This window comes from Symphalangus syndactylus, chromosome 21 (assembly GCF_028878055.3).
Source record: "Symphalangus syndactylus isolate Jambi chromosome 21, NHGRI_mSymSyn1-v2.1_pri, whole genome shotgun sequence".
NCBI lineage: Eukaryota > Metazoa > Chordata > Mammalia > Primates > Hylobatidae > Symphalangus > Symphalangus syndactylus.
The window spans coordinates 24231967-24254941 of NC_072443.2; the positions used below are offsets into that span (position 1 = coordinate 24231967).

The 22975-nt window shown below is 37.6% G+C and overlaps 1 protein-coding gene across 3 annotated transcripts in view; it reads right to left on the reverse strand.

Annotated features, from left to right (window-relative positions):
* Nucleotides 1-251: 251 nt before the first annotated feature.
* The window catches only part of TOMM70 (translocase of outer mitochondrial membrane 70), a 39089-nt gene continuing 16365 nt past the window's right edge, over nt 252-22975 (reverse strand). For 2 of the 3 annotated variants that reach the window (XM_055259083.2, XM_055259081.2), the window contains exons 4-12: nt 21943-22052; nt 18789-18937; nt 14855-15062; nt 12165-12299; nt 10684-10791; nt 9748-9864; nt 5883-5980; nt 4892-5014; nt 252-2617 (exon numbers count right to left, since the gene is read on the reverse strand). In XM_055259083.2, the coding sequence (XP_055115058.1) occupies nt 2464-2617; nt 4892-5014; nt 5883-5980; nt 9748-9864; nt 10684-10791; nt 12165-12299; nt 14855-15062; nt 18789-18937; nt 21943-22052 (1202 nt within the window). In that variant the 3' untranslated portion in view covers nt 252-2463. The remainder of the gene's footprint in view (nt 2618-4891; nt 5015-5882; nt 5981-9747; nt 9865-10683; nt 10792-12164; nt 12300-14854; nt 15063-18788; nt 18938-21942; nt 22053-22975) is intronic. The other variant, XM_055259082.2, reaches the window with a different exon arrangement.

Sequence of the window (22975 nt, forward strand, 5' to 3'; positions counted from 1 at the left end):
CCCAGGTTCAAGTGATTCTTCTGCCAGCCTCCCAAGTAGCCGGGAACACAGGCGCCCACCACCACACCCGGCTAATTTTTTGTATTTTTAGTAGAGACAGATTTCACTGTGTTTGTTAGCCAGGATGGTCTCGATCTCCTGCCCTCGTGATCTGCCCGCCTCGGCCTGCTGAAGTGCTGGGATTACAGGCGTGAGCCACCATGCCCAGCCTAAACTACCTATCTTTCTATTTAAAGAATAGATAGAAGAGCTTGAATGTAATATTTATTTGGTGAATTTACATGTGAGGTCATTTACAAAAGAAAGATACAGACAGATGCAGCTTTCAGTGCAGTTTCAAATATTTTCACAACAGGCAATAGTCCATGAGAATTTGGAATGACAGTATAGAATGGCACATGCTTCAGTTTCCTTTGTGTTTCTCTACCCAACCCCAAGGTGAAAGGGAGAAGAGTAGAAGAAAATGTCAGTGTTAATGTAAATACAGCCATGCAAATAAAAACTTTTTTAAAGTCAGAGGTCATTCAGAGATGTAGAACATTTCTGTATTTGGGGGTTCTCAGAAGGTGCATAATTTAAAAACAAAATGCAGCGATGCAAATAAAAACTTTTTTAAAGTCAGAGGTCATTCAGAGATGTAGAACATTTCTGTAGTTGGGGGTTCTCAGAAGGTGCATAATTTAAAAACAAAATGCAGCAGTCTCAAACTTCCCATCATCCAAATCATCTTGAATTATATTAACTGCACCAACTAATTAATGGCCTCCTCAATATTTTCTAAAGATTGACTTTGAAAGGGAGTCATTTCTAATAGTTTCTAAAAAAGATAGCATTTGTAGACAAATCTTTTTGGTTTCAACAGAATTAAGCACCCTTAAGGGGTGTAAAAATGCTCCTTTACTCCCAACAGTGTAAACCATAATAATTATAATTCGTTCTTAAATAAACCTCTCCCCATCCTGAGTATTTCAAAACAAAAGACACCTGAAGAACACAACCCTTCCCTCACCAGAAAAATCTAGCATATAAGCAAAAGGATGGTCTATAAAAGTGGAAAATGGAAATAAATTGTAAAGTGATTTCTAAGTAAGGAGGTCGAGTAAAGCTAAAACACTGTCGGTATCCCTAGTGAAGACCTGGACCTGGGTAGTTAGTCCTTAGAGATCAAGGTTAGCTCACTACAAAAAAAGCACTCTACATGTCCTCAGCATCTTCAAAAATAAGTGGCTCAAAATTCCTTAAGCACATGTAGCCATAGTTAAAGCACTAAACTTGTTATTTCAGGAAATACTATGCTCTGGCTCCAAGTCTTACATCCTTTTTGACCCTTTAGCCACATGTCCTTCACTAGAAATTTTAAGCTATTTAAATACTCCCATATACCACACTTACTCTACCTTTATTTGGGTTTTACATACAAGCAATCTGCACTTTGATTTTTAAAAAGTTCTAAAATTTTTTAAAGAGATGGGGTTTGCTATATTGCCCAGGCTGGAGTGCAGTGGCTATTTGCAGGTGCAATCATTATGGCACATTACAACCTCGAGCTCCTGGTCTCATGCCTCTTGCCTCAGCCTCCCAAGTAGGTGAGACTATAAATAGTATATACAGTGCCACTGTACCCTCTATCCTACACTTTTAAAAGCTCACCATTAAATAGTACTAATTATTATAGAAAATAGTCACAGACAATTATAAACACACTTCTGTTTCATCTTACCTCTTTGTCTGGTCCACTCCCCCATCAATACTCAGTCTTCCAGCACATATATCAATTAGAATATTTTGCATCTACATAATTTACTGTAAGAAAATCTGCTGTTGTGGACTTTAAGAAGAATGTACACTATCCATTAGAGTGGAAAGGGGCCAAGAGGATTAATAAGTGCCACCAAGTTTCTAAAACTCTGCAGAATCGGAGACATTGTGCATGCTGACAATGGTTTAAAGGGTCTCTCAATTTTACTTTAATCCCCCATTTAACCTGTTTCTTTCAAAAAATCAATTGAAAGCCGTTAACTGAATATAAATCTATTTTACAGCATTTACTACGTTAATTTAAAAATCAACATGCTGTAAAATACTTACATTATTCACACATATATATAAAGACGAAATCATCCAGAACATAATCAACCCCCAACACCCATTAAAAAAAAAATCAACAAATCAGTTTTTATTTGCATGGCCAATTATCATTTGTACTCTTTCCAACTTTATTTAAAAATCCCTTTAACATGTTCTAATCTTTTGTTGCACAGGATATAAAAGCTGCAAGACTGCAAATTTCCTTCAACAGCCACACCCACAACACCTAGACATGAAACAGATGTAACAAATAACACCACCACAAACAGAAATACTAATTTCCACCATTCAACACAGTTCATGACAGTGTCTTTAGGGTTCAGCTGAAGAGGGGGTAAACTTTTAAAAAGAGGATCAGTCTGCTTTCCCCCTGTTTTATAATGTTGGTGGTTTTAATCCGTATTTCTTTGCAACTTCTGTCTGGGCATGGGCGGCATCACAAAGTGAATACAGATGGGCCATCTCCATTTCCGATTTGGCCAGGTTAATAGCTTTGTTGAACATGTCAATGGCTTTCTCCATGTTTCCTCTAAAAGAACAAAATTTTTAAGTCTCAGATTCAACAAGCACTTCACAATATTCAATGAAGGTTGTAAGTGATGCTACATGAAGTCTGACCACTAAGCTTCTACTATGATTCTAGTAAAATGCTTCTTTTAAAATAAACAAGAGTACCTACCACATTGAAAGCACTCAATGAATGTCAACTACTATTACAAATACTATGTGCTTACATTATATCCCTTGTATTCTGTGTTTACTGGTAAGAACAGTGAGACTAGGGAAATTAATTGGCTTATTTAAAATCACAATTCCATCTGGTTCCTAAATTCTACGTGTTTCTACTGTTAACATGAGACTCCTTTAGAAAGCAGTGACATAATGTCGGGACACTAATGACATGCAAGGGCCTCACCTTAAGACTGATGTGGGCCCACCTCTTTCTGTTTCATCTCTTAGCAGCATGTCCCCAACCCCATGCACCTCTACTCTTCAGGCAGTCTATGTGAGTTCCTTGATTGTGCTGCACAATCACACCTACTCAATAAATACTCAAGATTTATTGCCGCTGCCTGATTCTGGTCAAATCCACAGCTATCTAAGAACCAACTGTTTTAAGTAACTAGTATTAGCTACATATATATGCAATCCTACAAAGAATATTAAGTCCCTACTCTCTCTCTATATATATACCTGCATATACAGAGAGTCTAACTGGCATACATGTTAGTAAGGTACATTTTACTGGCATATGTGCCAGTTAGACTCTTTATATGCCAGTAAAAGGTACCACTAGGGTGACTATATTTAATCTCCTATTACAATATATGGCAACGTGATAGACTTATTTTTAAAAAAAACTTTTTTCAAGAGTTCATGTTCTGGCATTAGGCCAACAGCCAGCAGATCTGCAAAATCCTAGGATAATCTGCAATTTCATTTATTCAAATTCACTTATTTAATTGTAAGGTTCAGAATGGATTTTTTAAAAGTTCAATTAACATGTGAACAAAATTCCATCAAACCTTAAATCAGAGGTCTTTAATTAACCCAGGATCTATGAAAGCCTTAAATTAAAAGCGAAGTGTTTTTGTGTGCATTATTCTAAGAATCCACAGCTTTGCTCAAAAAAGATTAAGAACTACCACCCTATCCTATTCTAGTACAAGAATATTTTATTCACATTAACAAATTAGCAATTAAGAAATAATTTAGGCCAGGTGCAGTGGCTCACACCTGTAATCCCAGCACTTCAGGAGGCTGAGATGGGCAAATCACTTGAGGCCAAGAGTTTGAGACCATCCTGGCCAACATGGCAAAAGCCCATCTCTGCTAAAAATACAAAAAGTTAGCTGGGCATGGTGGTGTGTGCCTGTAGTTCCAGCTACTTGGGTGGCTGAGGTACAAGAATCGCTTGAACCCGGGAGGCAGAGGTTGCAGAGTCAAGATTGTGCCACTGTACTCCAGCCTGGGCTAGAGACTCTGTCTCACAAAAAGAAGAAAAAAAAACTTAATATTTACATGCCACTGTGGGTACAGAATGGTTCAAAAGAAACACAATTTTTTTTTACCAGCCTATATATATTCTGCCTACTGTAGAGCAGGGAGAGGACTACAGGAGGGGCTGAATGATAGGGAATTAAGAAAACTCATGCTGCTTCCTGACAAGTGATAATGCCAAGATCAGTGACTGTGGTATCAGTGATACATGAGCTCAAACCCTGTCTTCTCTATTGGCTTACTGTGCAACCTTGTAAACCTAAGCACTCTGGGCATCAGTTAAATTAGGGATCACATAATCTCCACCTTTATAAAGATGGGGATGAAGAGTAATTGAAATAGTACTTAGAAAACATCTAAAGTTTAGTACTTGGCCTGGAGTAGGAAACTCAAATGAATGGCAATGCCAATATTAAGATGGTATACAATAAACCCCATATATAAAACAGCTGTCACCTTTTAATGGTAGATCTTAAGAGCAACTCTGGATAAACATTTACACAAAATAAGAGGTTAAGGACAGAGATGCAAAAAATGTTCTTATCCAACTCAGGAGGCTCTGAGTTGATGTTGCAACTTGCCCAGTCATTCGGCTGGATGCTTCTTTGGGGGAGGGTCCAGATTTTCTGGCAACTTAGCTACCAATCCTTATGTCACTGCCTAAGCACATTTTTTTTCCAACATGAATAATACAGGTGAAAAGAGGAAAGAACATAACAGACTTTAACATGTACATAATAAGAACAAAAAGCTAAATATCTATGGAGCTACCATACATTTCCTAACAGACTCCAGAAGTTACCTTTGTACTTCAATAGTTCCCATGGTTTCATAGGCAAAATCACATTTATTGTCAATTTCAATAGCCTTGCTGATAAGTTCCAAACCTCTATCCAGATCTTGCTTCCACTGAAGTTGAAGTAAACTGCAAATGCAAAAAAATAGCCAGATGTGACCATGGCCCATCAGTAGGAATAAACATACATTAATATGACTCAATTTCTGCCTTCAATGAACTTACAAGTTAACTTATAAGGAAAAACAAAACCTAAAGCAATATATAATCAGCATCAAATTGTGTTTTTTTTCCCTCAACTTATATTGGTTTGCTAGTCTAAGTTCCTTATTACAAAAAGTGTTCAATGGTCTAGGCTCTATTACCAATCTTGCATCCCTTATTTTTCACTTTATATAAATTTAAGTGAAGTTTCTTAGGATAATTCAAGAATGCAAGGACACAAACACTTGTGTATGCTTCCTATTTTGATAAAGCAACAGCTGACAGGATGTTCAGTTTGAAATTAAAACCTTTAACATAGAGCAAGAATAGTACATTAATTTCTTTTTGTTTTTTTTTGAGACAGAGCCTCACTCTGCCGCCCAGGCTGGAGAGCAGTGGTGCAATCTTGGCTCACTGCAACCTCTGCCTCCCGGTTTCAAGCGATTCTCACTCCTTAGCCTTCTGAGTAGCTGGGAATCGGGCATGTGCCACCACACCTGGCTAATTTTTTGTAGTTTTAGTAGACACCGGGTTTCACCATGTTGGTCAAGAGGGTTTCGAACTCCCAACCTCAGATGATTTGCCTGCCTTGGCCTCCCAAAGTACTAGGATTACAGGTGTGAGCCACTGCGCCTGGCATCCTTAACTAATTTCTCTAAGAATGAAAAGACATCAAGAAGTTTGTCAATTAACTTCCCTACCATAGTCCCCTTCCTCAGTGGCCAAAATAAATACACTTTATTACTATGCAAGACATTTATTATCTCATTGGAACAATCACAAAAATACATACCCTTTATGAACATATGTTGTGGCATTATCTGGTTCCAAATCAATACACTTATCATACATTTCATCAGCTTTACCAAACTGTTGTTGATCTGTTAATGCCTATGTGAGGAGATACTTCAGTTATATTAAGGTAACTGTCAACCTAAGCAGTTAAAAGTTTACTTATTATTCATTATAAAAATTTACTTCATTTATTCATTATTACAAAATTATCGTGTTTTGGGGATACAGACTGATTTACATTTTACATCTTAATTATCGGAGTTTTTAGGTGGCACTGCTATAAATATGAAATCTTAACTGTCCTCTTTCTTCAGCAAGTGGTTAGTTATATGCCATAGCAGATAATCTCTGGTAAACTGTTCAATACAGATAATCCCATTCTTAGTGACAGCTCTAATATCACATTCTCATAGGTACAGTCACATCACTTATTCATAATTTATCATAATACAGCCCAAGGGAATTTTTTTTTTTTTTTTTTTTGAGATAGAGTTTCATTCTTGTCACCCAGGCTGGGGTACAGTGGCGCAATCTCTACTTTCTGCAACCTCCGCCTCTTGGGTTCAAGCGATCCCCCGCCTCAGCCTCCTGAGTAGCTGGGACTACAGGCACGCAACACCTTGCCTGGCTAATTTTTGTATTTTTAGTAGAGATGGGGTTTCACCATGTTGGCCAGGTTGGTCTCGAACTCATGACCTCAGGTGATCCACCCACCTCGGCCTCCCAAAGTTCTGGGATTACAGGAGTGAGCCACCACACCTGGCCAGGGAATTATCTTAAGGGCAATATTCATTTGGAAGTACAAGTTAAGATGTATGTGTTAAATGTCTTCAGAGCTATTTCTTTAAAATTATTGATTTTTTAAAAAGCAGCTATAACTGTTTCAACTAATATATCTCCAAAACTAATTCCCTAATATTATCTATAATACCTAGCCCATACTCAGTTAACCCGTTATTTATAAGATGACTTTTTTTTTTTTTTTTTTTGAGACGGAGTCTCGCTCTGTTGCCCAGGCTGGAGTGCAGCGGCGCTATCTCGGCTCACTGCAAGCTCCGCCTCCCGGGTTCACGCCATTCTCCTGCCTCAGCCTCTCCGAGTAGCTGGGACTACAGGCGCCCGCCACCACGCCCGGCTAATTTTTTGTATTTTTAGTAGAGACGGGGTTTCACCGTGGTCTCGATCTCCTGACCTCGCGATCCGCCCACCTCGGCCTCCCAAAGTGCTGGGATTACAAGCGTGAGCCACCGCGCCCGGCCTATAAGATGACTTTTAAGAACTATGTGAGTCATTATATTTAGCTGTATGGCTCTTAGTCTTTTCATATCTAAAATAAGCCAACTTAAATATTTTAAAAATCACTCTTAAAAATATCAAAGAAATATAGTCAGCACATCTTCTTTATAATAAAAATCAGAAAGATATAGAAAGTAGAAATATTTTTATAGCTTCCACCATTGTGAGCATGGATGCCTTCCTGATATATTTATCTATCTCTATTTACTTCCCTATTTGTTTTCTTTCACATGGTTGAGTTCACTTTGTATACAATTTTCCCTTTAATAATAGGCAGTGCTATATCTTGCTTTGTAAATTTAATGTATTTGTAACTTTTAATGGCTACATAATATACCATTAAGTGAGTGTACCACAATTCTGCAAACATAATTCAATCTTCTGTTAACATTTAGGATTTTCCCCAACTGTTTGTCATAGTTAACAATAATGTAATAAATACTTATTTTGAAAACAAAAGCAGCGGCTATAATCAACTATTTTAAGGCAAATCCCACGGCTGAAATGGAAGGCACAGTTCTGTGGATATCAGACTATGCTCAAGCTGTAATTTTGCGAGTTGGCCAGCATCTACGCCAAAGTTTGAGGGCCAAAAAAGTTACACTAAGTATATATACACACACATACACATACACACACACGTACTGTATGCATATATAAAGTTACATATACTATATAGTGAAGCAAAAATTAGAAAACAGACCAAAGAAAAGAAATTTGAGTGCAAACTGACTGTAATAATGCCAATACTGATGAGAAGACAGCTCATACAAACCAAACCTATCTTGAAGGCAGAACGGTAATAGGGAAATATGCTATTGGGAAAGTTCTGCAGAAGAGTTGTTCCCCAGTAGTGTTTGCTGTTCGGTGGCCTTTGCTCTTCTAGATGCTTAGAGAAATCTGCACCAAAAAAGCCCTTCTGAATTCCATGACAATGATGAGGATGTTGCTGTCATTTCCTGGTTTGTTACTAATTATAAGGCATAAACTCAAGTGTACCCATTCATAGGATTAAAATGTACACTTTAATGTAGTTATATATAAGACCTACCTCTAAATAACAGATCCAACACAAATCAATTTTCTCATAGTTCCACCCACAATAAACCCTTAAAATCCTTGTGAAATTGTTCTTATAACCTGCCTAGAGATACCATGAAGGAAATTAAAAACAAAATAAGCATCCTTAAGAATGGTTTAAGGAGAGGGGTCAACCAGGGATGGTATTTTTTTTTTTTTTTTTGGAAATGGAGTCTCACTCTGTTGCCCAGGCTGGAATGCAGTAGTGCAATCTCAGCTCACTGCAACCTTGGCTTCCTGAGTTCAAGCGATTCTCCTACCTCAGCCTCCCGAGTTGCTGGGATAACAGATGTGCGCCAAACCACACCCAGCTATTTTTGTATTTTTAGTAGAGATGGCGTTTCTCCATGCTGGCCAGGCTAGTCTCAAACTCCTGGCTCAAATGATCTGCCTGCCTCAGCCTCCCAAAGTGCTGGGATTGCAGGCAGGAGCCACCACACCCAGCCATGGGATGGCAATTTGTTATCGTTTCCTATTTCTGTGCTGTGGGGAAAAACCCAACATGTCTTTTGTAATTAAAAAGAAAAAAAAAAAGAAAAAGAAATTATATAGAGCAGCAGTCCCCAACACTTTCCCAGCACTTTTGGCACTACGGACCGGTTTTGTGGAAGACAATTTTTGCATGGATGGGGGTGGGAGGAGGAGGGATGGTTTTGGGATGAAACTGTTCCACCTCAGATCATCAGGCATGAGAATCTAATGCTGCTGCAGATTTGACAGTGACAGGAGGTGGAGCTCAGGTGGTAATGCTTGCCCAATGCTCACCTGCTGTGCAGCCCCATTCCTAAGAGGCCACGAAGCAGCTGTACCCCTGATACACAGTATTGAGATGGCTAGTTTATGTAGACACCAAAACCAATTTTCAGCTTTAAGAAAGAAAACTGAGTCATTCAGAGATCATTTATTTGAGGGGAAAATGTATGACCGTCACTACAATAAGCTAATCATTTTCATTTAAATGGATGATTTAAAACTAAGAAGTTTTCAAGAATTTCAGACTACAATAAAAAAAATTCAGATTTAAATCCTGCTTTCCATAACTTCAATCCTAAACCAAGAGAGTTTCAAGAATTTTAGATAAAGCAAAGATAAATTAAAATAAACTGTTATAACAACCTAGCCATATAAAAAGGCAGTGACCAAATAGAAAGAAAAGTCTTTCCGTGGATATTTTCTCCATCAATTGCATACGGTAAATTTTCCTAAGGTAATTACTTTTTGCAAAACCAATCCAAATGAAGACAGGAGAGAAATTCTCACCTTAAGCTTCCCCATATTGAGTTTAGGGCCATGATTTCCAAATTGTGTAACAAAGGAGCCTCTTCTGAGGTGATTCAGGACCAACCAGGGGCCATGAGAATCAATTCAGGAACAAAGCCACCTGCTTCCAAAGAAGCTGCAACCATGATAGCACTGCTTTCTGATTTCCATCCTGAGATTTAGCATATGTATGCAGTTATTTTTTAAAAACCTGAAAAAACATTTACCTGGGCGTATAGTGCATAGCCTTCGGCACACCTTGGAAATTTCTTTATGACCTCTTCAAAACCTTTCATAGCTGCTTGGATTTGTGAAGAGTTGTTTCCCGTATATGCCTGGCGGTACTATAAAAAATCAAAACAGGCCTGTCAAATCAAGAACTCAAAAACTCACGGAATGTTAACATAAACACACAAAATTACATAAATATTTCCAAAAAAAACAGGTGATGTGCTAACATAATCTGCAGCATCCAAAAGGGTTCCAAGTAGGTATCTCAGCAGCAGAGAGGCAAAGGTTATGTACAACTAGGACTCCATGGCCACTATACAATTTCAAGATGTTCAATACTGTAGAAGAGGGCATACTAATTTGTAAGACGTGAACTTGGCAATAAATGAATTTTAAATCTAGTAAAATTTTTGTCATTTTTTTCATTTATAATATATATTTGTGATACAATTTCTTCCTTTAAACTGAAAATTCTTTTAGGACTCTAGCCATACAGCTAACTGGAAGTATCTTATTTTACTAGAAAAATTTTTACTTAAAAAAAAAAACAACACAACCTTTTGAGCTTTATGTTTCTGAATATTAAGAAACAGTTCTATGAAGCAGGGGTGAGAGAGCAAGTTACATGGTGTCATGTTTACAGAGTATTTCCTCAAAATGTTTTTGCTCTTTGTATTGATTTATGGTGAAGCAGGGAGACCAGTTCTATTTAGGGAAGTATAAAATCAGGGACAAACATCCATCAAGATGAACTCAAACAAATGTCCAGAGAAATACAAGAGCTAGGTATCAATCAGCACCTTTTTTCCTCAGTAGTTTTCCTTTGGGAAAGAAAGAAAGAGAAGACTTTGTAGACAATGAGATACTCATTTTTGCTGACACTGGAAAATAAAAGTGATGTTTAGGAAAATACAAAAGAAAGTAGTACCTACCAATGCAAAACATTTCTGTGCTTGTGCCAGAGCAGACTCAGGTCTTAACCTAATACATTCATCAAAATCTGCCACTGCTTCTTCAACTTGATCAAGGAGTATTTTCAGCTAAGAAAAAAATACGTAAATAAATGTAATTCAACTAGGTGCACCAGTTAAGTATGTTCTGTGTCTCATCTCTATTATTACATCTCAGCATAATGCTGAGCATGTAGTAATTATTCAATATATAATTACTTTCTAGAAACAGCAAATTTAAAAATCTTGAAATTTAAAAGGCAAGATGCCAAAACATAAAAATGGTATCCAACTTTTAGAAAGTATTACAAGCCAACCATTTCTGCACTGCAATTCTGATCACTATTAAGCAAGAAACCTCTTCTTCTAGAAAACTAAACATCCTGTACATTCTAATATCAAAGCAGGCTAGACATCAGATAATTACCTTTCAAATTAATCTTCAGACACTACCAGTAAAGATCAAAATGTCAAGAATTTTAAGAGGTTATCTCAACACTTAACACCTTTCTGAAAGAAATACAGTCATGCATAATTACATTTCAATCAACAGACCACATATACAACAGTGGTCCCAAAAGATTATAATACTGCATTTTTACTGTACCTTTTCTATGCTTAGATATGTTTTAGACACACAGATACTTACCATTGTGTTATACCTGCCTATAATATTTGGTATAGTAACATGCTATACAGGTTTGTAGCTTAGGAGCAACAGGCTACAACATACAGCTTAGGTGTGTAGTAGGCTATACCATCTAGGTCTGTAGAAGTACACTCTATGATGTCTGCACAAAATCACCTAATAATGCACTTCCCTGGCAGGACACATGACCCTATTAGGTAAAATTCTCCATTAGAAAGAACTTTGGCTCTTCTGTTATTATTAATGCATAGCCCACACTTTCTACCATAATGCGTTCCAAGAAGCCATGTTAAGCTTATTATAAAGCCATGTTTTCCCCACCTGAGGCAGTAATTGGAAACTGTTTCTTCACTATATATTTCTACTAAAAAACTAATATGCCTGTTATTAAACTTCAAAAGATAAATATATTTATTTTTACTATTTGGACAGTCCAGACTATTTCCTTATAGCAAGAAGCTCACAAAAATCATCCTGTTGATTCTAGAATTAACTCACATTGCTTACTAAATGTTATTAATGTTTTACTCATTGAAACCTATGAACCAGAAACACCAGAAAAACAAACTTGAACTGGTAAACCAACAGTTTTGCCTTCCTTTACTCTTTTTTCATAAGTAAATACCAAAATTAAAGACAAATATTCAAGACAGACTAAACAAAGGCCAATTCAAACTGTAAACCACTGTGATACTTTGTTCATAGCTATCAGAAATTACATAAGAAAACTCAAGAAAATTACATAAGAAATTCTCAAAAATGGTATCAAAGCTCAATCCACAAGTCAGACCTCTAGGTAAGAAAACAGACTTACCTGTCCTCGGTGGTGATAAACATCTGCATTCTGAGGATCAATGTCAGCAGCCATGTTAAAATCCTGAGTGGACAGCAAAGGCTGCTGCTGTTGCATGTACATGCTGCCTCTTTTGATGAGAGCATTTGCTCGAAGCTATATACCCCAAGTGAGGAAAGGTTCATCATTACTTTTTTTTCCTCCAACCTAGTTTCTGTAAATTAGCAGCTTTTTTCTATAATCCACATATCACAAAGGTCACCATTTTAAAGTATGTATGTCAGCTGTTTTTAGTATATTCACTAAGTTGTGTGTTGACTACCACTATCTAATTCCAGAACATTTTCATCACCCTTAAAAGAAACTCCATACAAATAAGCAGTCACCCTCCATCCCGCCTCACCTCCTACTCTTCAGCCCCTAGAAACCATCAACCTATTTTCTATTTCTACGGATTTGTATATTCTGGATGTTTCACATAAGTGGAATCATATATTTTATATATATAGTCTTTTGTGTCTGGCTTCTTTGATTTAGCATAATGTTTTCAAGGTTCATCCATATTGTAGCGTGTATTAGTTTTTCATTCTTTTGTTATGCCTGAAAAATATTCCATTGTACAGATATCACATTTTATTTATCCATTCATCAACTGATGGACATTTGAGCTGCTTCCACTTTTTGGCTACCATAAATAATGCTGCTATGAACATTCATATACAAGGTTTTTAAAAAAGCTTTTTTAAAATAGAGATGAGATTTTGCTATGTTGCCCAGGGTAGTCTAGAACTCCTGGGTTCCCAAAGTGCTGGGATTACAGGTGTGAGCCTCCACACCCAGCTCTCATGTACAAGTTTTTGTGTTAATGAATGTACTAAATTCTCTTGGGTATATACCTAGGCGTGGAATTACTAGATCATATGGTAACTTTCTGAGGAACTGTCAAACTAATTTCCAAGAGGGCTTTACCATTGTATTAATATATTTCCACCAGCAATGTATGAGGGTTCCAATTTTCCACATCTTCAAAAACACTTATTACTGTCCATGTTTTTTATTAGAGACTTACTGTCTTTTTGATTATAGCCATCCTAGTAGGTGTGAAGTGGCATCTCACGGTGGTTTTGATTTGCATTTCCCTAATGGCTAATGATGCCAACCATCTTGTCATTTATTATTGGTCATTTGTATATTCTTTGGAGAAATGTGTATTCAGATCCTTTGCCCATTTTTAACTTAGGCTGTCTTTTTATTGTTGAGCTCTAAGAGTTCTTTATTCTGGATACAAGCTCCTAATCAGATATATGATTTATGAATATTTTTCCCATGTTGTGTGATGTGTTTTCTCTTTCTTGATGGTGTCTTTTCACACAGAAGTTTTGTTTTGTTTTGTTTTGTTTGAGACAGGATCTCTGTCACCCAGGCTGGAGTACAGTGGCTCAATCACGGCTCACCGCAGACTCGACCTCCCAGGTACAGGTGATCCTCCCACCTCAGCCTCCTGAGTAGCTATGACTACATGCACATGCCATCATGCCCAGCTAATTTTCAGGCATGAGCCACCACCCCCAGCCAAGCACAGAAGTCTGATCACACCCAATCTATCTTTTTTTTTTTGGTTGCTTGTGCTTTTGGTGCCATATCTAAGAAACTACTGCTTATCTAAGGTAACAAACATTTAGTCCTCTATTTTATCCTCAGAGTTTTATAGTTTTAGCTCTTACTTCTAGGGCTCTAATCCATTTTGAGTTAATTTTTGTGCATGGCATATGGTAGGCATCATTACTACTTGCCATTAAAAATCATGTGATCATGAAAACAATATGTTTCTTTAAAATTTTTTTCAAAGCAATAATACATACATATAGAACAAATAATAACATCCTCCACAATTATAACAAAAACATATAACAGTTGTAATCAGGAAAATCAGCAGAAAATAATATTAAAGATAATATTATGAGAGTACCTTCAATTTGAAAATCTCATTTTGAAAGAAACTTTTAACAATATTTAGGTCTTAAAAACAACTTTTATATCCCCCCAAATATAGGAGAGGAGACAGGCTACAGAGTTCATTTAATGCAGTGAGGAAACAGGTCACAGAGATGTTAACAAACTAATAAGTAATATAGTTAATTGGTGGTTAAATTCTGTTTTGTTACACTGAATAGAATGTAACAATTCAACAGATGCCCGTGAATCTTAATTGTGAAATGTGTAATACATAGCACATTAAGAATACTTAGAAAATGAAAGGCTGTTCCAACTGTACAACTGCAAGACTTTTGGCATATTTATACATTCTATTTTTAGAACCTTTCTGAATATATTAATGTGTTTTTATTAAGTGTTTTATAACCTGGTGCTATATATTACATGTTACTTACAGCATTATCTACAGAATTGCTATATCACCTTTACCACTGCCCAAATACAGTCAAATATAGTAGGCAGTGGCTACAGGGAGAAGATGAAACTACCAGATGCTATAGGAAAAAAAAATTTCCTTTCCTAAATAAAGATAAATATCATTGATATTTATGTTTTCAGATTCACTGCACCAACTACATTATTAAGAGTAGTTTCTTCAAAAATAAAAACAGCCCTCTGAAGAATGGCAGTTGAAATGCTTTAAAAAATCTGGCAAAACATAATGAAAGGCATCACCTTCTATTTAATAATTTCTTCACACACATTTTTTAATGTACCTTCACATTAGCTTCTTTCAAACTGATGACTTTATCTAAATCTGGTTTGGCCGCATTGGCATTGCCAATAAGCAGGTAGAATGTAGCTCGTAGTAGTAATGCTTCTGCCATGTATTTGCCTTCAGTATCTATTTCTTTTGAGCATTCACTTATGATTTTATCGTAGTTTTCTTCTTCCATATACTGTTTGGCCTTTAAGTATCCAGAACTGAAAATAAAAACAAACATAGGAAATTATTTACTAAGAAAAAATTAAATGTGACTGGGTGTGGTGGCTCACACCTGTAATCCGAGCACTTTGGGAGGCCGAGGTGGGCGGATCATGAGGTCAGGCATTTGAGACCAGCCTGGCCAACATGGTGAAACCCGCCTCTACTAAAAATACAAAAATTAGCCAGGCGTGGTGGCACATGCCTGTATCCCAGCTACTCAGGAGGCTGAGGCAGGAGAATCGCTTGAACCCGGGAGGTGGAGGTTGCAGTGAGCTGAGATGGTGCCACTGCATTCCAAGCCTGGGAGACAGAGTGAGACTCCATCTCAAAAAAAAAAAAAAAGAAAGAAAAGAATTAAATGTTAAAACATGCCACATTTGGCACACCTGAGTTAATTAAGCAATTGTCTATTTCCCCTTAACAAGATAATCAGCCAGTGTGGCATGGAGTTGGGGTGGGGACGGGTGGTGCGATTAAACAGATTAGGATTTTTGATGTAGACGGGGATTTTCTTGAAACCTTGGACGAGGAGTTTTAAAAAGGAAGCAGCAGAGTCCTGGGTAATACCTCAGCTGAGACATTTAGATACTGAAAAGATGAGCTAATGAAAGAGAGACTGATCTGCAATATGGGTAAGGATCCTGTCTTATTCACCTTCATATCTGAGACACATCAATAGTACTCAACAGTTGTTTAATGGCTAAAAGAAGGAACAGGGAAATAGGAAATAAGTGAGTTTAGAGTCACAGAAGCTAAGGCAAGGGGTGTGAGCAGACCTAGAATTAATAACTGAACTTATTGGCCGGACGCGGTGGCTCACGCCTGTAATCCCAGCACTTTGGGAGGCCGAGGTGGGCGGATCACGAGGTCAGGAGATCAAGACCATCCTGGCAAACATGGTGAAACCCCGTCTCTAATAAAAATACAAAAAAATTAGCGGGGCGTGGTGGCAGGCGCCTGTAGTCCCAGCTACTCAGGAGGCTGAGGCAGGAGAATGGCGTGAACCCAGGAGGCGGAGCTTGCAGTAAGCCGAGATCGCGCCACTGCACTCCAGCCTGGGCGACAGAGGGAGACTCCGTCTCAATAAATAAATAAATAAATAAATAAATAAATAAATAAATAAATAACTGAACTTATTAAAAAAGCAAATTTAGAGGAAGACTCTTCCATCAATTAATACTTTAAAAAACACCCTTCTCTATGTTTTAAAAAGCAGTGAGCGCAGTATCTCTTATACTTCTTCTAAGATGATGACTTTTATGGAGATGCTTGTAGAAGTAATTTTTTTTTAACTGAAATTTGTACTAGGTGTCATGAGGTACATGAGGTATCTTCCAAACATAAGGCATTGTAAATTAAAGTACATTTTCTTATTTCAGTTGTTGTATCTGTATAGAGAAAACTGGCAAATGACTTAAAAGTTACATCAGGCCAGACATGGTGGCTCATGCCTGTAATCCCAGTAGTCTGGAATGCTAATGTGGGAGGATCACCTGAGCCCAGGAGTTCAAGACCAGCCGGGGAAACATGGCAAGACCCCATCTCCATAATTAAAAACAAAAAAAATTAGACAGGCATGGTGGTGTGCACCTAGAGTCCCAGCTACTCAAGACGTTGAGGCGAGAGGATAGCTTGATTCCAGGAGTTGGAGGCTGTAGTGAGCTATGATCGCAACACTCTATTCCAGCCTGAGTGACCCCCCATCTCTCTCCTTTTTGTTTTTTGAGACAGAGTCTTGCTCTGTTCCCCAGGCTGGAGTGCAGTGACATGATCTTGGCTCACTTCAACCTCTGCCTCTGAGACTCAAGCAATCTTCCCACCTCAGCCTCCCCAGTTGCTGAGACTACAGGTGGACACCACCATGCCAAGCTAATTTTTGTTATTCTTCTGTAGAGACAGGGTTTCTCCATGTTGCCCAGGCTAGTCTCAAACTCCTGGGCTCAAGCAATCTGCCCACCTCAGCCTCTCAAAGGGTTGGGATTACAGGCATGAGCCACCATGCCTGACCTGACCCTGTCTTTTAAAAAAAAAAAATTAAAAAAGTTATGTCAGTCAAAAATCTTATAAGCTCTATGCTAACCTCTCCTGTAGTGACATTCCAATGTTGCCTACATTCTAGTTTTGTTTCTCAGGTCACCAGGCTAACAAAACACAAACAGGCCAGGTGCAGTGGCTCACACCTGTAATTCCAATACTTTGGAATGCCGAGGTGGGCAGATCACCTAAGGTCGGGAGTTCGAGACCAGCCTGGCCAACATGGTGAAACTCCGTCTCTACTCAAAATACAAAAATTAGCTGGCATTGTGGCATGCGCCTGTAATCCCAGCTACTAGGGAAGCTGAGGCAGGAGAACTGCTCAATCCCAGGAGGCAGAGGTTGCAGTGAGCCAAGATTGCACCACCACTGCACTCCAGCCTAGGTGAAAGATACCTCAGTATCAAAAAAAAAAAAAAAAAGACAAAAGAACGAAAACACAAACAATGATTAAATCAGATTAGAAGTAATCCCACTTACTGAAGAACATAAGTGCTAGTTATTTATAGGCATGATTTCTACACCTCACAATAACCTTGTAAGGTAAATATTATTAGCTCCATTTAAAGGATGATAAAGCTAAGGCTCAGAGTAAAATGGAATTTAAAACTTGGGTCCAATTCCAGCTAGTGTGCTGATGATAGCTAGCTATGTCCTACCATCTCTCAATAAAGCTTTTAGAATAATGGTATTAAATTCATTATAGTTCTTCTGGGACAAGGACTATTTCTTAACCAGAAGAAGAAAGTATTTGCATAACTGTCACAAGAGCTAATACGACATCTTAAACATTTACTTCCCAACTACAATCTTCTCAAAGATTGTGTATCAATGAACTAAAATTTGTACACTGCAGTATAATTATGCACAGTATCTTCTCTTAAAAGGTCACCAGCAATGGTAGAAAAATTGGAAGATAAAAATCAAAAGCAATTTGTTTCTTCAAACCCTCCAATATGCTGAAGATGCAAAACCCAGTTATGCACAGCTACTAGAACAGTATTTCCTTTTCTTCCTAACTCATTAAAAAAATCATGTTGATAATAATATTGTACCTTCTCTCAGAGAGGAGGGCTACCCTTGACAGAAAAATACAAGTATTGATAAATATGAATGGAATAAAGCAGGCTAGATGGTTTATATGACATTATATCACTAGGTCTCCAGCTAGAAACATAGTATCCTGTACTTTGGTTTCAGCTCTCTACAGGCTCCATCAAGAAGCCCTCCAAATGGGCATCTTCCTAGACAACCAGAAAAAATCTTGAAAAAATTACCTCTTTGGGCAACCCTAAAAGTATCTGTTTATAAATTAAAAACTTCCCTGCACTAGAACATCTGCATGTTGAGCTACACAATAATTTTCAAGTTATTGCCTCTATTCAAACACAGTCAGCTACTGGATTCAATGGGAGTCCTTTTGAGAAGATCATATAGGACCTTGAGTAAAAGCAGGGTAGACTCCTGGCAGTAAAACCTTGAGTCACCAGAGAAGTAACAGATATATGCTAGGAAGAAAAGTGTTTTTATAACAATAATATTATGTAATTTTTAATTATATTTCTGTCTATCTCTATCTGTAGATAGATAGCTGCTGTTGTGAGATGGCTCAGAACCCATATGGGCCCTAAGGAAAGTTCAAAGCAGCCAAAACACCACTAAGTAGACACTATGCTTGACATACTTACTTTTCTTTCACTTCTAAAGCCTCCCCTTCCTTGTCTTTATCTTCATCAGATTTCTCTCCTTTAAGCATGGGCTGGGAAATGATATCATCCGTGAAAGAACTGAAGTAAGATTTGATAAACTGTGGAGATGGCATCAGAGGTTCACGATTCTGAAATTTAGTCATGTTTAAAGACATGAGAATGGGAAATACTAACCAAAGAAGCAGGTACATTGTAGAACACTAAGAATAACTGTCATAAAAATTGGATTCTCATTTTCAAGTAACTAAAATTAAGCTCCAAGCCACAGAACAAAAGACAGTGGAAAAGGTGAAGCTGCCAGTCCCAGCTGTTTAAAGCAGGTTTTAAATGAGAGCCTTTTCCCTCTACAAAGATGTAAGACCACATCCTACACAAGTGCTGAAAACATTAAGTCCATTTACCTTGGGCTTTCATCTGAAGACCTTTATTACAAGTAAGTGCCACTGAAAACCACACTGAAATCACATTTCCTGTTTTGATTATTTATTTGAGGCATAGCCACTCAATTCACAATTATGGGAGTATTTTTTTCCCCCCGAAACACAATTACCATTATAAAGTTTTAAATAAAGTGGGAATAACACACCCAAAAGGCTCTCATAATGTATTTTGAATGCTTTATCTACAAAATTCAGCCCAAAGAGTTTAATGGAAACATGGGATTTTTAATTTTTTATGTATAACAAATATCATTACTGTGATTTTGGTAATGTCTTCATATCTGAAGGAAGAAAAAAAGGAATTGGCTTTATAAGTAAATTATCTAATCTAGGATAGATGAAAGTGGGATAGAAGAGAACTAAAAAGGAAACCTAGGCCGGGCGCAGGGGCTCACGCTTGTAATCCCAGCACTTTGGGAGGCCGAGGCGGGCGGATCACGAGGTCAGGAGGGAGATCGAGACCACGGTGAAACCCCGTCTCCACTAAAAATACAAAAAAATTAGCCGGGCATGGCGGCGGGCGCCTGTTGTCCCAGCTACTCGGAGAGGCTGAGGCAGGAGAATTGCTTGAACCCGGGAGGTGGAGCTTGCAGTGAGCCGAGATTGCGCCACTGCACTCCAGCCTGGGCCACAGAGCGAGACTCCGTCTCAAAAAATAAACAAATAAAAAAAATAAATAAATAAAAAGGAAACCTAAGAGAAAACCCATATTGATCTATGGGCACTCTCTGGGGAGAGATTCAATTTGTTTTAATTTAGGATAATAAAATAAATATTTTAAGTCAAATGGTCACCTATCAAGTGATAAATATGCCTAACTTTAGTACTTTACTAAAGACACTCTGAGAATAAATACATAGTGGCAATCATTTACCATTATAGGGGAAAAGCTTAAACAGAAATTTAAATAGCACTTACCTGAAGCTAGATAAATCATTAATGTTTTTTAGTTTCCTATTTCAGCTTTGAAATGAAGCTATCACCTCCCTGCCTTCCATACAAGGTTATAAATTTAAAGTGAAAATAAACTGTTACAAAAAAGGGATTTAAGTATCAAAGGAACAGGATACAAATTCTAGTTCTACCACTTATTAGCTATGTGATATTATGCATGTCATTAAACTTCTAGTATCAGTGTTCTCATCTCTAAAATGGCAATAGAAATATTTGCCTTATTTATCTTATATGGTTGTTATAAAAAAATCAAAATAATAATATGGAAGGTAGTTTGTGATTTACAAAGTGACAAACAAACAGATTAGAAAATGTGGAAACTGATCTGTAACCTATGTAAATATACATTATTTTATATTTTCTTACCATCTTGCAATCCAACCAGTCTAATTACTCCACACTATGTACAAGGAAACTAGGTTCCTTCGAGGTTCAATTTATGGTGTTTTACAAAGTGATTTTGAGAAACAGTAGTCTCATGAGATGCTTGAGAGAAAAAAAAAATCCATAGTTTAAAGAGACTGGGGCCAGGCGCAGTGGCTCACGCCTGTGATTCTAGCACTTTGGGAGACAGAGAAAGTTGGATGGTTTGAGCTCAGGAGTTCGAGACCAGCCTGGGTAACATGGTGAAACCCTGCCTCTACTAAAGTACAAAAAAATTAGCCAGGCATAGTGGTGCATGCCTGTAGTCCCAGTTACTCGGGAGACGAGGCACGAGAATTGCGTGAACCTGGGAGGCAGAGGTTGCAGTGAGCCAAAATAGCAACTGCAGTCCAGCCTGGGTGACAAAGAAAGAAAAAAAAAAAAAAAGAGAGACTGCGAACCACTACAGCTATACCCCTCTTAGAGATTCACAACACACCTTAGTAGATTATTAAAGTCCTGCAGTGAAGAAACTTGTTTTAACTGTTTCACTCAGCTAATATCCAGAGATATAAAATTAAAAATGCAGATTACTAAAATCAATTCAAGAAAAAAGCAAGTTATTATTAAAGGAAGAAGGAACAATTACCTCGCTATTACTGGGATTTAACAGTGAATCTCCAGTGATGTTTAGTGATGCCTATGGTACTCTCTTTACTTACATCTCACCTTGGGCACTTAACTACCGCATGCCTTTTATACACAGTAACAGTCAAGTCTCTCTCACTAAATTTTAATTCTCTAAGGGCAAGGGCCATGTCTTTGAACCCATCCCTCCAAAATGCCAAACACGTAGCTTTGTTTAATAAATGACTGTTGAATTAAACTACCTGTTAATAACAGCCTAAAACTAATGCCAACTTACTCAGTACACCTTTAAAAACTTTAATAATATAGAAAAATATTTTTCTGTAAAAGGCCAGATAGTAAATATTTTAGGCTTTGGAGTCTATACAGTCTGTCAAAACCATTCAACTCTGCTGTTGTATCTCAAAGGCAGCTGAAAACAACATGTGACTGCACATTATTTATAAAAACAGGTAGCAGACTGGATTTGGCCTATGGGCCATAGTGTGGCAATCCCTAACACAGATGAATTCCAATATTCTCCAGGTAGAGTAATGGACAGAGCATATATTCTTACTGAAGAAGGACAAGCCATAAAAGCCCAAGATAACAGGAAGAAAAAATATAACCCAGTTCTAATTGCAGTTGTTGCCATTACCACTATGCCTAAACGTAAGCAGCATAAATTAGAAAATACCCTTCACAATGTACACAGTACTCCCTCTATTCCCCAAATCAGATCAATTTACCTTGTATTTTTCTTTGGCTTTCTCTTTTCCAAGGAGTTTAAGAACTTTATCGGCTAACAGCATGCTTTGTTGATTTTGGAACCCTTCTAATATACACACAGCAGTGACATCTAGAAATGATGAAAAACACAAGGGTAAATATAAAGTTATTACAAAGATGTTCAGCAGCATCAAATGAGTACAATTTAACTACAGAAAGCCAAACTAAATTCATGGCCAAATAGGACTGTTTTATTTCTAATTAACTGATTCTTAATAACTAATTTTATATTCTCTATGACCAAACTGAAAGCTCAGAAAGTCACTCCACTTCTCTGGGGTTTGCTTTCTTTAACTGTGAAATGAAAAGGGCCATGCTGCATGATTTCTGATGTTTCTCACCACTCTACCATTCTCTTCTGGCTAGCAACTCTAAGGCGTATCAACATAGTGTGGCTCTCTCATGTCTGGTGTTTGTTTATAGGCCTCAGAGTTATTCCCTGTCTCCAAAGCCATCTTGCCACAGAGCTCTCAAATAAATCTGCCTCAATACCATTTTCATCTGGTTATGTCACAGCTCAAGATGCATGCAGTGGTTTGAAATTAAAAAGTAAGTGGTTCCTTAACCTCTCAGCCTTTCATTCAAAGCACTCAAACAATGGACGTCTCGTCTCTTTCTGAATTAAATTTCTTGCAATTCCACATCCTTGCTCCACCAAACAAGTCAATCTGCTGATTTATTCCCCTGATAACCACGGCTAGTGCCAATGTCAATGTCTTTTTTCCCATCCTGTTTATTCTATGTGACACTTCGATCAACCTCCTCTCTGCCAGTTATTATGTTAGTAACTTCAAGGTCTGGTTCAAAACTCAGGATTCCCTTTTCTAAAACAACACTCTTCCCACACACTACCAAAGTATGTGCCACCACAAAACCTCAAATTTTGCTAAAATGTTCTCTAAAATACCCTCATTTGGTAATCTACACTTTTCTTTTCAGAAAGGGGCCTTTTCCTTTTACTGACGCTTTTAAAGCAGACAAATATGAAGTGGA